We start from the raw sequence: 13,869 nt of genomic DNA, 5'->3' as shown, positions 1-13,869 counted from the left end.
GTGATGCACGTGTGCTATCAGGGACTGGAGTAGGGCGGAAACGCATCATCATTCCACACCAGCAGGAGGCAGAATTGTGTCTCGTGAGTTTTCTATATGCCCCCTACTACCACCAAAGAGGAGGATGGTATGATTCTCCGGCAAAATAATACAAACTGAACAACAGCGTCCCGCAGAAATTCATCTCTCTACATGAGGAATCATGAGGATACATTAGACGAGCGCCACCAGCGCACATTCGTCTATTGTGCACGGATACGGGACTGTCTGGAGCCGCTTTCACTGGTACCAGTCAACCATTAGAAGTGATAGAAAGTGTCTCTGTGATTGTGATAGTCGGCTCTGATCTTCAGGGATGTGCCATGGCATCGGTTCGGGTGGCAGTGCGGGTCCGGCCCATGAACAGACGGTGAGTGACTCCCAAATAAATACACAAGTACATGAGAGCAGTAGAGCACATCACTCTTGTACCGGTGAGCTGCCTTCTCACGAAAACATTTTTTAAAAACGGTTATATATATTGCTTTTAATTATTAATTCATTTATTTATTGAAATTATTACGTTTTATTATTACTGTCCACTATTTTAATATTTATCGTCATGTCAGAACAGTGGAAAGTTGCGACATATGGCGCAGGCTGGATTCGAACCGGGGTCACTGTGATGCAGCGGCCAACCACTGTGCCACGGCTCTGATTTGACAACATATTTGGGCATCATACTGTTTCCATTTTCCATTCAAGTGATGCATTTAATGTATGCGAATTTGGAAACATAATATCGCAAAAACAACATGCAAATAAAGCCGGATTTTCCTACCACCCCTGGAGTCGTGAGTTCGAATGAGTTCTGAGTGACTCCAGCTGCATCTCCTAAGAAACCAAATTGGCCCAGTTGCTAGGGAGGGTAGAGTCACATGGGGTAACCTCCTTGTGGTCGCAATTAGTGGTTCTCGCTCTCAGTGGGGCGTGTGGTAAATTGTGCGTGGATCGCGGAGAGTAGCATGAGCCTCCACATGCTGTGAGTCTCCGCGGTGTCATGCACAGCGAGCCACGTGATAAGATGTGTGGATTGACGGTCTCAGAAGCGGAGGCAACGGAGACTTGTCCTCCGCCACCCGGATTGAGGTGAGTAACTGTGCCACCACGAGGACCTACTAAGTAGTGGGAATTGGCCGTTCCAAATTGGGAGAAAAGGGGATAAAAAATAAATAAAAAGCTGGATTTCCATCCCATGTGTTCAAAAGAACAAAATTGTCACTTCCAGATAAATTATAGCCACTGTGACTCTTATTATAAAATACTTGCGGTGTAGAGCACGCAGACAAAAAACTTGAAATAACTTGTTACAGTTCTGGGAGCGCCATGTGTGTGTGTTCCTCCATCTTTATGACTTTGCAGATCTATAAAATATTTTTCAAAAGTATCAATAAACCTGCTTTTCGGCACAGTTCATAGTTGGTAGTCGACCTACAGTATTTGATCTGCAAACTCTTTGCAGGCTTTGGATTTTTAGGATATCGTTTAATTCTCAGGATGACCAGAGCAACATTTCAGGTGCGATGATTGGTCTGCTGGTTAGTCCAGTTATGATCAAGTTATTCAGTCACGTGACATTTTTTGATGCAAATCCTGTGTTCCGAGAAGGGTTAGGTTAGCTGCAGGCATTGCTCCAAAAAGGGGCGTAAGCTCCAAACCGCCAGCAAATATGTAGGGAGCCCCTAACCCTTTACCTTTTGGAGTTGGTGTAGCCCACTTTTGGTGTAACCCTGCCCCCTCCTGAAATAACACACCCACTTTGGTAGATCACTGTCCCTGGCCTTAAAAGTAGACTTAGTTGTATGTATAAGTAGGTGATGGCCAGGCCTAAGGGGGGCTAGGGGTGCATTGCCCTCTTAGAGTTTCCTTGTGCCCCCCAGAAACTAATGATGCCCGGTCAGATGGCAAAACGACCAAGCACCCCCCTCTCCCCCTTCCCAGGTTGGACGGTGAAACAAGAGAACCTGTTGCCCACCTCAAAGGTCAAAATGCCCTCCCCAACGCCCCATCCCATCTTTGAGAATAATGAGAATTACAAACAAACTACAGAGTAAAACACCTGGACGGGCACATTAAAGGAATAAAAATTGCGGGGACTGTATGTAAACAAACCTGCGGATAGGTGGTGTTGTTATCAGTACTGTATGATTGGCAAAATGTGTTTCCTGTACGTCCTCCGTGGATGAACATGGCTCATTCTTTCCATCTCCTAATCCCAGTGTGAGAGTGATTTCATGGTATGGTGTTTCAATTACAAACTAATTTGATCCTATTAATTGGTTTAAATTAAATCATCTGCTTGCAGAATGCAAGCCTAATAGATGTGTTGAACGTATACACTGTGTGTGCATATTGAATGAGATACATAAATATATATTTTATTCATGTAGGCCTATTATTGATTTTTTGCATAGGGAGAAAGACCTGTCTGCTAAATGCATCATCGAAATGGAAGGAAACAAGACCACCATCACCAACTTAAAAGTAGGTTGAACTGAGCGTTTCTGGGATGTGAATGATTGAGTTCCACAAATGAAACATTTTTGGATTGATTGTTGCGTTATCTTTGCGTTAGATACCAGACGGAGTGACTGGAGACTCGGTGAGAGACAGAACAAAAATGTTCACGTACGATTTCTCTTACGACTCATCGGACTGTAAAAACACCAGCTTTGTGTCGCAGGAAAAGGTCAGTAGAAATATGAACAGCTCAGACTGGTTGCTGTGATCACAAGATTGTATAACCAATGTCATGTACAGTCATTGATTGTTAAGAGTTAAGGCTGGGCGATATAGCTATCTCATTTTTTTATTTCCTTGTAAAAATGCCACCTCGCTGGCCTAATGGCGGAATCCAGCGAAGTGGTGACGGTATCTGCGTGTTCGTCTTTTCTGCCTCATTTGTGGTTTTGTCATCTTAAATTAGTTTTAGTTAAGACCGAATCTGACTCCAATTATATTAGACCTCGAATTTAGTTTGAGATTCCAGATGTTATTGATAATCAATTGAGATCTTCTCTAGATTTGGATGCTTGATTATTCTAGTTAATTCTGTACTTTTAAATTGCACTTGTTTATTCACAATACTGTCGCTTATGGTGTCATGTCGGTGTTGTATCGAATTGTGTTCCCCATTGGAATCTGTTTCCCCCTAGCCCTGATAGGGTATGGGGTTATGGTTAGGGTTATGGTTAGGGTAGGTAGGGTCGTGTAAGTCAGGGTTAGGGTAGGTAGAGTAGGGAAGGGTTAGGCTTAGGTTTGTGCATGGGGGAACGCATTCTTACAGTGGAGCATGTTACCGTCAGATACGGTTCCCCCCATACAGATCTGCTGGGGGGAAACAGATCCCGACGGGGAAACAGAGTTCGACACAACACCTGCCGTGTACATTGATCCAATGGTCACAAACTTGACAGTTTGATATTTAGCCAGAGGTAAATGAACTAATACTAAAAAGAATGATTACTACTGCAACTTATCTATTTCTAATGAGCAGTTTTGCTTAGTTTCTATAGATCTGTATACACTTAATTAACATAATATTATCTCTAGACAGAGGTAAATGACTAACACTGTTCGGATAAGGCCGACCAACATACCATTACCCGAATAGTACTTTTGTTTAGTTCTATAGTTTCCTATTACACTTGACTAGAATAATATTAGCATTAAACAGGGGTCATGACTAATGCTATTTGGACGGGTCGATCAATATTACATTGTCCAAATAGCACTTTCTTTTAGCCCTTACCGTCTTACACATAACTAAATTCAAATGGTTTATCAGAAAGCTTAAGATCCCAGTTGATGTGCTTCATGCTCCATCAAATGCTGGCTCTTAGTATGTATTAACTCTGATCACAGATTTGCGGTAACAGGAATTTAACGTAATCCGCTGAAGCCAAGAATTTCAGAATAGAATCAAGTTTAACAGTTTTAACTAATCAATTCAGAAACAATCAATACAGAACATCTAATGCTCAAAGATGTATCTTAAGAGTAACAGATGCATACCTGTCTTCAGCAAAGTATGTAGTTTGATACTATGGGGATTTCTGTCTACAGAAAATTCCCCTGAACAATGGGTTACATTTCCTTAAATACCCAAACCAGTGAAAGCATAAACAAAGGGAATTTGAGAGTGGTTAGGTTTGCGGTCATACTTTATCTGCATACAGGAGGTAATTTAGATGAAAGACCAAGGAGGTAGGTGCATCCCCAAGCAGTGGCCAGAATTTGTGTACATTCTTAAAACTGTATTACCAGATATTATGCTGTTGTGGGGATGAGACCATAGTACCAGTCGCACTGAGACATTTTAAATGATACCAAATATGCATAGTTGCATTATTGTATACATCAGATATGATATTGTACATACAGATCTTAGGTGAGTTTGAGGTTATTCTGAGCTGAAGGGGAATGGAGGAGGAGAAGGGGGAGAGAGAATGGGACAGATGTAGAAGAGCATCAATGAGGAGTGAATTTGCAATCTTTGCTCAATGGGGTGTGGTGCTTCAGGAAGAGATGCTAATTGTGAAAAAGTTCATATGTTGATTTTCTCAGAGATCATACATTTGCTCTTTGACTCCCTGGGGAGTTTTGTCCTTTGAATGCAGATACCTTGGCACCCCGCCTTTTATATAATTCAATCAGAGGAACCAGCATTTCAATCAAAGTGTCATTGTTGCTAAGTAGATTCAAAATGACTAAGTACTAAAATACAGTTTAAAACCAAGGAATGTTTTTCACAGTATTTCACACTAAATTTACACTCCATTTTTATGTATGGGTGTTTTTTTAGTTTTTTTTACTTTTAGCACGGAGGACTTCTAGAAAGTAAAGTCTGGTTAAAACATCCCACTCTTACTAGTTTTTTGTTAGAGTGTGAAATTTCTCTACTTACTATGTCTATAGGTACTTTAAGTACATACATCACAAGAGATTAAATGTCATTTTTGTAATTTTTTTCTGAAAGTCTTTGGCAAAATCACAGCTTGATTAGAAATGATGCCCAATAAAACTATTCTACTCTCAAGTGAAATTTGGCTTGAATTTGTTTTCTTCTTCAAGCATCTCTTGTCTCATATTACACCTGAAGCATGCTCTTCACTGAAACTTTTGTCGACTTGATTAACAAGTACACTTTTGAAAAGACTTTTATAAGGGGTCAAATTGTAGTCAAAATTGTGTGGTGGCCATTATTTTTGAAAAATGTATAAATAATTTTCACACTAAACACTAAAATGATTGAAATAGTTTGGTAATTTCACTCTTTAATATCGAAAGTCAAAATAAAAAAAAAAAAAAAAACTTTACATAAAAGGCATTTGAAAATGACCAAAAATAAATGAAGGCATGGTAAAATGTTTCTAATGTGACCAGCATGTAACAGAAAGAAAAAAGTGGCAACGCTTTACAATAATGTTCCATTTGTTAACATTAGTTAACTACATTAGTAAACATGAACTAACAGTGAACAATACTTTTACAGCATTTATTAATCTTAGATGTTCATTTCAACATATACTAATACATTTTAAAACGCACTATGAAGTAACATGAACTAACAATGAACAATTGTATTTATATCAACTAACATTAACAAAGATTAATAAATACTGTAAAAATTGTATTGTTAATTGTATGTTCATGGTACTTACTGCATTAATGTTAACAAATGGAACCTTATTGCAAAGTGTTACCAAAAAAGTTAATAAATCAACCCCTGGAAGGCTGGAACTTGAAATTATCCACAGTTGAAGAATCACCCTTACTGTATATGCGCCAATAATATGACAACGTATAGTAATGCAGAGCTTTATTTTTTTTATTTTTTTACCTACTTCATATTTATACTAAAACATGAACATTTGTGAGAGCTTTCAGTGGAATTTGTCTGACCTTGATTAATATGCAGCATAAAACAAACTGATCTGATTAGTAATTAATCCACTTAACCCATGTTGTTCAGTACAGTTTGTTCAGTTGCTCAATCTGGGACTGTGACTACATTAATTATTTCTGCGTCATTTTAAAAACTCCAAAAAGTTTGTATTTCAGTGCTGGTTTCCCACTGAGAACAGTATAGTTGAGTCCATAGCTAGAAACACTCTTATAAAAGTATTAAACATGTTTAAATCCTGTATATATGAAGTAGTCACAGAAGTGTGTGAAATTGTGTGTTTGTAGGTGTTTAAGGATCTAGGCACTGATGTTTTGAAGGCAGCATTTGAAGGATATAACGCCTGCATCTTCGCTTACGGCCAGACTGGATCGGGGAAGTCACACACCATGATGGGCATCCCTGTAAGAGAAGATGTATCTCATAAATGCAGCAGAAGTGCTTTTTCCTGCCAAAACAAAAAAGTTTTCACTTGATTTGTCAATATAGATGAATAGTGGGGTCCAGCAGTGTGATTTAAATTCAAAATCTAATTTAAACCAGAAGTGATGTAATTTTGTTTGCAAGCAAAAGAAGGACATGCCAAATACTGAGAAATGCTGAAATTCAACTTTCACGCAAATGTGTTGTTGTTGTTGTTGTTGTTTTCTTTGTAGTAGTAGTAGTAGTAGTAGTTTAGAAAAAAAGCAAAGCAGAAGCATGTTTACTAATGGTCTCAGTCTTTTGGAACCCGCTGTGATTTAGTAAATCTCTTAGTCGGCAATTAAAAAGAGTTTTACATTTGAAAATTGTCTCATGATCGTGAATTGATGTGCTTTAGGGCGATGTCGGTCTGATTCCACGGATCTGCGAAGGATTATTCAGCCGGATCTCAGGAATGACTCGGAGAGATGAAGCTTCTTTCCGTACAGAAGTCAGGTGTGTTGAGTTCAGGTCTGATGGTCATCAGTGAAAGTCAGAGAAGATGCTGCTGTACGTGTTGAAAAAACACTCGCAGATTAAAGTTAAAGTGCATAATATCGTAATTTCAAAACAGAATTGCAACATTAATGACAAACACCCCCCAGCCCCCACTCTTCCATTGTCCCATACAAACAGATGGTTCTGTCCCAGTCTCATGCCATTGGTTGAGCCAGTGTTGTTATATCTGGCCAAATTTGACCTTTCAAACATACTGATTGTGATTGTGTTTGGTGGAGCTGAAATTGCATATTTCAGCTTTGAGGTTTTACAATAAACTTGAAAATGTTATTTTATTTTTCAGTTGAAAAGTCTTCAGAGTCAGGCCCAGTTGCAGCACCCATCCAGAAAACCCGCACTGACTTTTGTTTTTGGTTTTGATGGCAGTTATTTGGAGATTTACAACGAACGAGTGCGTGACTTGTTAAGGAGAAAAATGGCGAAGACATTCAACCTCAGAGTCAGAGAGCACCCTAAAGAAGGACCCTATGTGGAAGGTAAGACCATGACACCAAACTAGAAGTCGACCGATAGTGGATTTTGAAGATACTGATAACTAAGTTGGTGGAAAGGGTCAATAACTGATTAATCGGCCGATAGTTTATATAATTGATTTACAGAATGTTAAAAACATTTCTTAATCTTTTCATACTATGACGGGCACAGAAATAGAGATTAAAAGAGTTAAAAATGAACAAAATCCTAGATTACGTTTTTTGTGTGACCAAAATCCTGATATTAACATGAAAGAATGAAGTTTTAGTGCATAACGCAGGACTTTTAACTATAAACAAGTCTGAAACACAATAGGGACTCTTATATTGAAATGACTCAATAACTCAATACAGTGCTCTCTAGTTAAGTAGGCTGTTTGCCAAATGACCAGGTTTAGTAAATATACACTGTAGAGTTATTACACCAGATGAGGTTTAATGAGGAATAAGGTTTATTTTTATTCACAAGATATGAAGTTGGAGACACATTGTATGTGTTGACGGGGCACATTTCCGTACAGTGGCATTTTTCTTTGAATATCCTCTCTTCAATTTAAAACACTTGACTATATAATCAAAATGACAAACTATGCATCGAATTGAAGATAAAAATATGGATGAATATTGTCAGTGATGAAAGATTTAGACTAGGCCTGTTGCGATTATTAAATAACTGTCTGATCGCGGTTATTTGAGACAACCGCGATTACTGGGCATTTAAATTCCAATCACATTTTAATCACCAAATAAGGGAATTTTAAGCGAGTATACTGTATAAATGGCATGCACGAAGCATTTGTGTGTCATTCAGTTGAATACAGTTTATCCCTATTTTGTTATTTGATTTATATTTTTGAAGTTAAATATGTAAAAATGACTTCTTAAGGTGTATGAAGCACACATGCAGAAAAAAAGCACACCTCAAAAATATGATAAATTATATGATATTAACAAGACAATTAATCGTCACAGCCCTACAACAGACAATTAATCGTCATAATCACCATTATTTGTTTGACAATTAATCGTCAGCCAGTTTTCTTAATCTTGACAGCCCTAATCATGACTTTATTTTCTCGTGATCACGACTTGTGTAAATCACTACAGAATCATTCCAGAGATGTCGTTCAGTATTGCAATATCACATATCTCATTAATTAAGGCCTGATGGCAGCTGAAAAAGCTTTGTGCCATTGAAGTACTGTACACATTGAAGCACTGTATCGGAGCTTCAATAATTTTGGGAAAAAACGTGAACTGTGACAGCTTCGTTCATCTGAAAATCACTTTTTAATTTACTCTCAGACATTGTTTTTACTTTTTAACAGAACACAGTAGCTTCTTAACTCATATATGAAGACTTTGAGCCTTTACTTGGTTATTACATATTTATTTATAAGCACTCTAGTAAAAAAAAAAAAAAAAAGACGAAAATGACATAGAATTGATAATAAATTGTATTGCTAGTTGTGCTTCATTTTTTGACCACCTGATGGCAGTAAATTGAACCTTGTACTAAAGCTTCGAGTACGAACCCAGTTTCAATACGTTTGTAATGAAAGCCCTATTGCTTCAGAAAGCTTCATTTTCCCATCACTACTCCATGGATACCAGATTATGGCTGAGAGATACAGGTCAGCAGACTTGTGAGTCACTAGATAAAGCTGAGATAAAATCCATCTCCTTGACCTATAGAAGTCTACTGTTGTGATAAACAGAAGATGAAGATGCTGTGTCTGTGACGATGAGCTGGACCAGGCGTCAAAAGTTTTTTTCTTGTGGGAACTTTACATGGAAATCACGAGAACAAAAGAGAAAATTAAGTCATGATCACGAGAAAACAAGACAGAAAAAAGTGATAAACCATGGACAAAACGGGCTTCTGTACCATGAAGTGTCAGTGATTGTTTTTGTTTCACCTCTAGAGGCCACTGTTATACTTTAGATCAAATGTGTTACAAAGGAATAATAAAAGATTAATAAACTATCGGCAGGGGGCCTGGGTAGCTCAGTGGTAAAATACGCTGGCTACCACCCCTGGAGTTCACTAGTTTGAATCCCAGGGTGTGCTGAGTGACTCCAGCCAGGTCTCCTAAGCAACCAAATTGGCCCGGTTGCTAGGGAGGGTAGAGTCACATGGGGTAACCTCCTCGCGATCGCTATAATGTGGTTCGTTCTCGGTGGGGCGCGTGGTGAGTTGAGCGTGGTTGCTGCGGTGGATGGCGTGAAGCCTCCACACGCGCTATGTCTCCATGGCAACGCGCTCAACAAGCCACATGATAAGATGTGCAGGTTGACGATCTGGCAACTGGGATTCGTCCTCCTCCCACCCGGACTGAGGCAAATCACTATGCGACCACGAGGACTTAAAAGCACATTGGGAATTGGGCATTCCAAATTGGGAGAAAAAGGGGAAAAAATAATAATAATAACAAAAAAAAACTATCGGCAAAGATTGTTTCCGATAACTGATAGTTCCAAAAAGCCACTATCGGCACCGATGAATTGGTAAAACCAATTTGTCGGTCTACCTGTACACCAAAATATAACCAAATCTATATGGATCAATACTTAGCACAAGCTCATCAATGTCTTAACATTTAAAAGCACATTGACATTGCAGTCAAAGGTTTCTGCATTCATAGTCACTGAAAGTTCTTACAGATTGTTCCTCATTGATTTCAGACCTGTCGAAACACTTGGTGCAGAACTACAGTGATGTGGAGGAGCTGATGGAGGCAGGAAACATCAACCGCACGACGGCCAGCACTGGCATGAACGACGCCAGCAGCCGCTCGCATGCCATCTTCACAATTAACTTCACACAGGTAATTGTGCAGAATGTAGGAAACAAAACGGGTAATACAATATGTTCACCTGTACCACCTATAACATGTGATCTAGTTTCTGTATACTTCTGTATAATAAATATCTTGTGATTTTCCTAATATATAAGTCAATTTGGATAAAAGTGCTTGCTATAGAACTAAGTGTAAATATGTACCTTCAAAAGCACTTAAATGTGATGCATTAATTCTCCTCTCCTCAGGCAAAGTTTGACGCAGAGATGCCAAGCGAGACGGTGAGTAAGATTCACCTGGTTGATCTGGCAGGAAGTGAGAGGGCCGACGCTACAGGGGCCACTGGTGTGCGTCTCAAAGAGGGCAGCAATATTAACAAATCACTCGTCACTCTGGGCAATGTCATCTCAGCCTTAGGTGAGAAGAACTGTACGTAGCGTGAAACAGTTTTGTTGCTTGGTATACTGTACAAAGATGTGCAACAGTGACAGCCCATTTTTTAAGCAGCCTTGGTTTGGGAAGTTTTCAGAAATATTGAAATAATAAAAAAATAATAAACCTAACTCTAAAGGCGTGGTCATATTTACCTTTGTAAGGCAAAAAATACTGCGGGCGAAAAGGGGGTGGGCGAATGTGAAGTACGTATGAATCCAGCAAAAAACATATTGCCAAGCAGCCTCTTTTTAATTCTACACTTTATACTCTGGAATAGTGAAGTTAAAGAGAAACTCGCTGCTAAAATGATATCCTTGTCCATTGTGTTTATTTAGTGTAGTTGTATATGAAGCACCGCCCACACAGAGGTCAGTGCCAAATCAAGCAGCTTCCTTTTGGTCAACGTGGCAAATTTGCTTGTCAAAATTCACCAAATTTGAACTCCACACAAAATACTTGAGGTCAAATTATTCGCCTCCGAAAGTCCATTGCACAAAATTCTCAATCGCATGGATTCCCACTGAGATGACTGTATTTCGCCCATGGAATTTAGCTGTGGGAAGGTACATTTTACCGTGCCTTTACCCAGCTCTGGAAGAAACCACAACATTACATTTTATTCGAAGCCAAATGGTATTGGTTGCACTTTATTTTACAGTACGTTTACTTTCAGTATACAGTACTTGCAGTGTCCTTTCCCAAGAAAGTACTGAGTATTATTAGGTAACTACATGTACTTAATATGGGTTAAGGTTGGGGTTAGGTTTAGGGTTAGTACCTAGTAATTACTGTAGTTGTTGTAATTATATTGTACGTAAATGTAGAACAGTATTGTAAAATAAATTGCTACCAAAGTATTTGGCTTGTACTTCACATCCCACGAATCATTGCGTATGACATAATTGAATCAGAACGAACTGAACTATACACTTATAGCCATTGATTATGGTATGAAAATTATACATATTTGAATATTTTGTAATAAACCTCAAATATATCGTAACTTACTATACATTGTTTAAGAGTGTTGAAGAAGTTATTACGTCACAAAGCTTAATGGGACTAGGCAGTCGCTGCTGAGGTCTTTTGCTGTACTTACTGTTTGCACAGAAACAGCGACTTCTGATTGGTTAATTCTTGTTAGAATTATGGGTAGTGTAGTTCTTAACTGGAAATTCAGCAGTTAAAGGTGCACTTAGGAATTTTCCCTCTGCAATGTAGCGGTAGACTGATTAATTGTTTAATGGTATGATTAATCGACATTTCAAAATAAGAGTCCCTGAGGTTTTTCAGGATTGTTTAAAGATAAAAGTCCACACCAAAAGTGCACCAAAGCTTGGGGTGTAATTCCCCATTATTGGGATTTTGGTTGCACAATAAACTGCATCTGGGATTTCACATCTGAGGCAGTTTTTAATGCATTCGATATATCGTTATAAGAAACTAGCAGGGGATTAATCGGTTAAGAGCTTTTTTCACCACCTTAGTTAACAGTGTCTGCAATATCCAGTATCGGTCGACCTCTATTGCCATGGTAGGTCTGTCTTGAAAGGTTTACACGTAATTGCAAAATATCCATTTCTTTATGAAGAAAATGAATGGGATTTTACTACCATCTGTTGTGCTCTGCTGTAATGCCCTGCTTTCTTTAAGATACAAATGCCAGCCAGAACTTTCTTTAACACATGAATTTGTCTCTCTTAACTGAGTGACTATTTTTGTGTTTGTAGCTGATCTGTCACAGGAAGGAGGAAACAGTCATTTGAAGAAGAAGCAAGTGTTTGTTCCGTACAGAGACTCTGTGCTCACCTGGCTACTAAAGGACAGTCTGGGAGGAAACTCCAAAACCATCATGATCGCAAGTGAGTAAACAATCACACACCCTCATAACGGCAGCTTGATTTGACTTGTAGAATGTTCTGTGCATTGATTTATTTGTGTTTTTTGTTTTTCAGCTATATCGCCTGCGGACGTGAACTATGGAGAGACACTGAGCACGTTACGCTATGCTAACCGTGCCAAAAACATAATCAACAAACCCACAATTAACGAAGACTCCAACGTCAGACTTATCAGAGAACTCCGTGCGGAGATCGCTCGGCTGAAAGCTCTGCTGGCACAGGGAAATCAGGTCTGTGAACGTTAAAAGTATTTAAATGTTATTTACCATAAAAGGTTAGGAAGCACAAAACATTTCCGCTTGCCGCATTATATTAAACACAAACCTTTATATTGGAATAATCTGAAAAACTATATAATGCATATACACATACACATAGACACACATTCTATGTTAATGCACCAAGTTTGCTACATTACTTGGCAATCAAAAACAGCCTACAGTTTGCCTATTGCTGAAATTATTGTTCTGATAATAATTATTATTAAAGTTATTTATTTTTTTATTATAATATGAAAACAATACATTTGAAGTTAATTTCTAAATATTCAGATATGTATAAATATGTACATTGTTTGAGAGTGTTGAAAGACTTTTGCTGTATTTCCTATTTCCATAAAAGCAGAACCTTTTCTGATTGGTGGAATTCTTGTTAGGATTATGGGTAGTGTAGGTTTTTTTTTTTGTTTTTTTTGGGGGGATTTTTCCCCTTTTTCTCCCAATTTGGAATGCCCAATTCCCAATGCGCTCTAAGTCCTCTTGGTCGCATAGTGATTCGCCTCAGTCTGGGTGGCGGAGGACGAATCCCAGACAGTCAACACGCGCATCTTATCACGTGGCTTGTTGAGCGCGTTGCCACGGAGACATAGCGCGTATGGAGGCTTTACGCCATCCACCGCGGCCCACCGAGAACAAACCACATTATAGCGATCACGAGGAGGATACCCCATGTGACTCTACCCTCCCTAGGAACCGGGCCAATTTGGTTGCTTACGAGACCTGGCTGGATTCACTCAGCACGCCCTGGGATTCGAACTAGCGAACTCCGGGGGTGGTAGCCAGCGTATTTTACCACTGAGCTACCCAGGCCCCTGGGTAGTGTAGTTCTTAACTGGAAATTCAGCAGTTAAAGTTACACTTAGGAATTTTAATTGAATTTTAAAAGGACTGATTAATTATTTAATCGTTTGATTAATCATTATTTCAAAAGAAGAGTCCTCAATGTATTTCAGTGTATTTCAGGCTTGTTTAAAGATAAAAGTCCTGCATTTTACAAGTGTAAAATCAGTAAAAGGAATGTCCTAGTTTGGCTTATTGCTTTATTTTAATATATTT

At 38.7% G+C, this 13,869-nt stretch overlaps 1 protein-coding gene across 1 annotated transcript in view; it reads left to right on the top strand.

Annotated features, from left to right (window-relative positions):
• The first annotated feature begins 119 nt into the window (after positions 1 to 119).
• LOC127445128 (kinesin-like protein KIF16B) overlaps positions 120 to 13,869 on the top strand; it is a 37,028-nt gene continuing 23,278 nt past the window's right edge. Inside the window, exons 1-10 of the mRNA XM_051704937.1 lie at positions 120 to 409; positions 2,454 to 2,523; positions 2,615 to 2,728; positions 6,232 to 6,348; positions 6,765 to 6,862; positions 7,292 to 7,401; positions 10,084 to 10,226; positions 10,448 to 10,616; positions 12,365 to 12,496; positions 12,590 to 12,765. Of these exons, the coding sequence (XP_051560897.1) occupies positions 363 to 409; positions 2,454 to 2,523; positions 2,615 to 2,728; positions 6,232 to 6,348; positions 6,765 to 6,862; positions 7,292 to 7,401; positions 10,084 to 10,226; positions 10,448 to 10,616; positions 12,365 to 12,496; positions 12,590 to 12,765 (1,176 nt within the window). The 5' untranslated portion in view covers positions 120 to 362. The remainder of the gene's footprint in view (positions 410 to 2,453; positions 2,524 to 2,614; positions 2,729 to 6,231; positions 6,349 to 6,764; positions 6,863 to 7,291; positions 7,402 to 10,083; positions 10,227 to 10,447; positions 10,617 to 12,364; positions 12,497 to 12,589; positions 12,766 to 13,869) is intronic.

Source organism: Myxocyprinus asiaticus, chromosome 8 (genome assembly GCF_019703515.2).
Source record: "Myxocyprinus asiaticus isolate MX2 ecotype Aquarium Trade chromosome 8, UBuf_Myxa_2, whole genome shotgun sequence".
Classification (NCBI taxonomy): Eukaryota; Metazoa; Chordata; class Actinopteri; order Cypriniformes; family Catostomidae; genus Myxocyprinus; species Myxocyprinus asiaticus.
The sequence above is the reverse complement of the archived record's forward strand: the minus strand, read 5'-3'. Positions and strand labels throughout refer to the sequence as shown.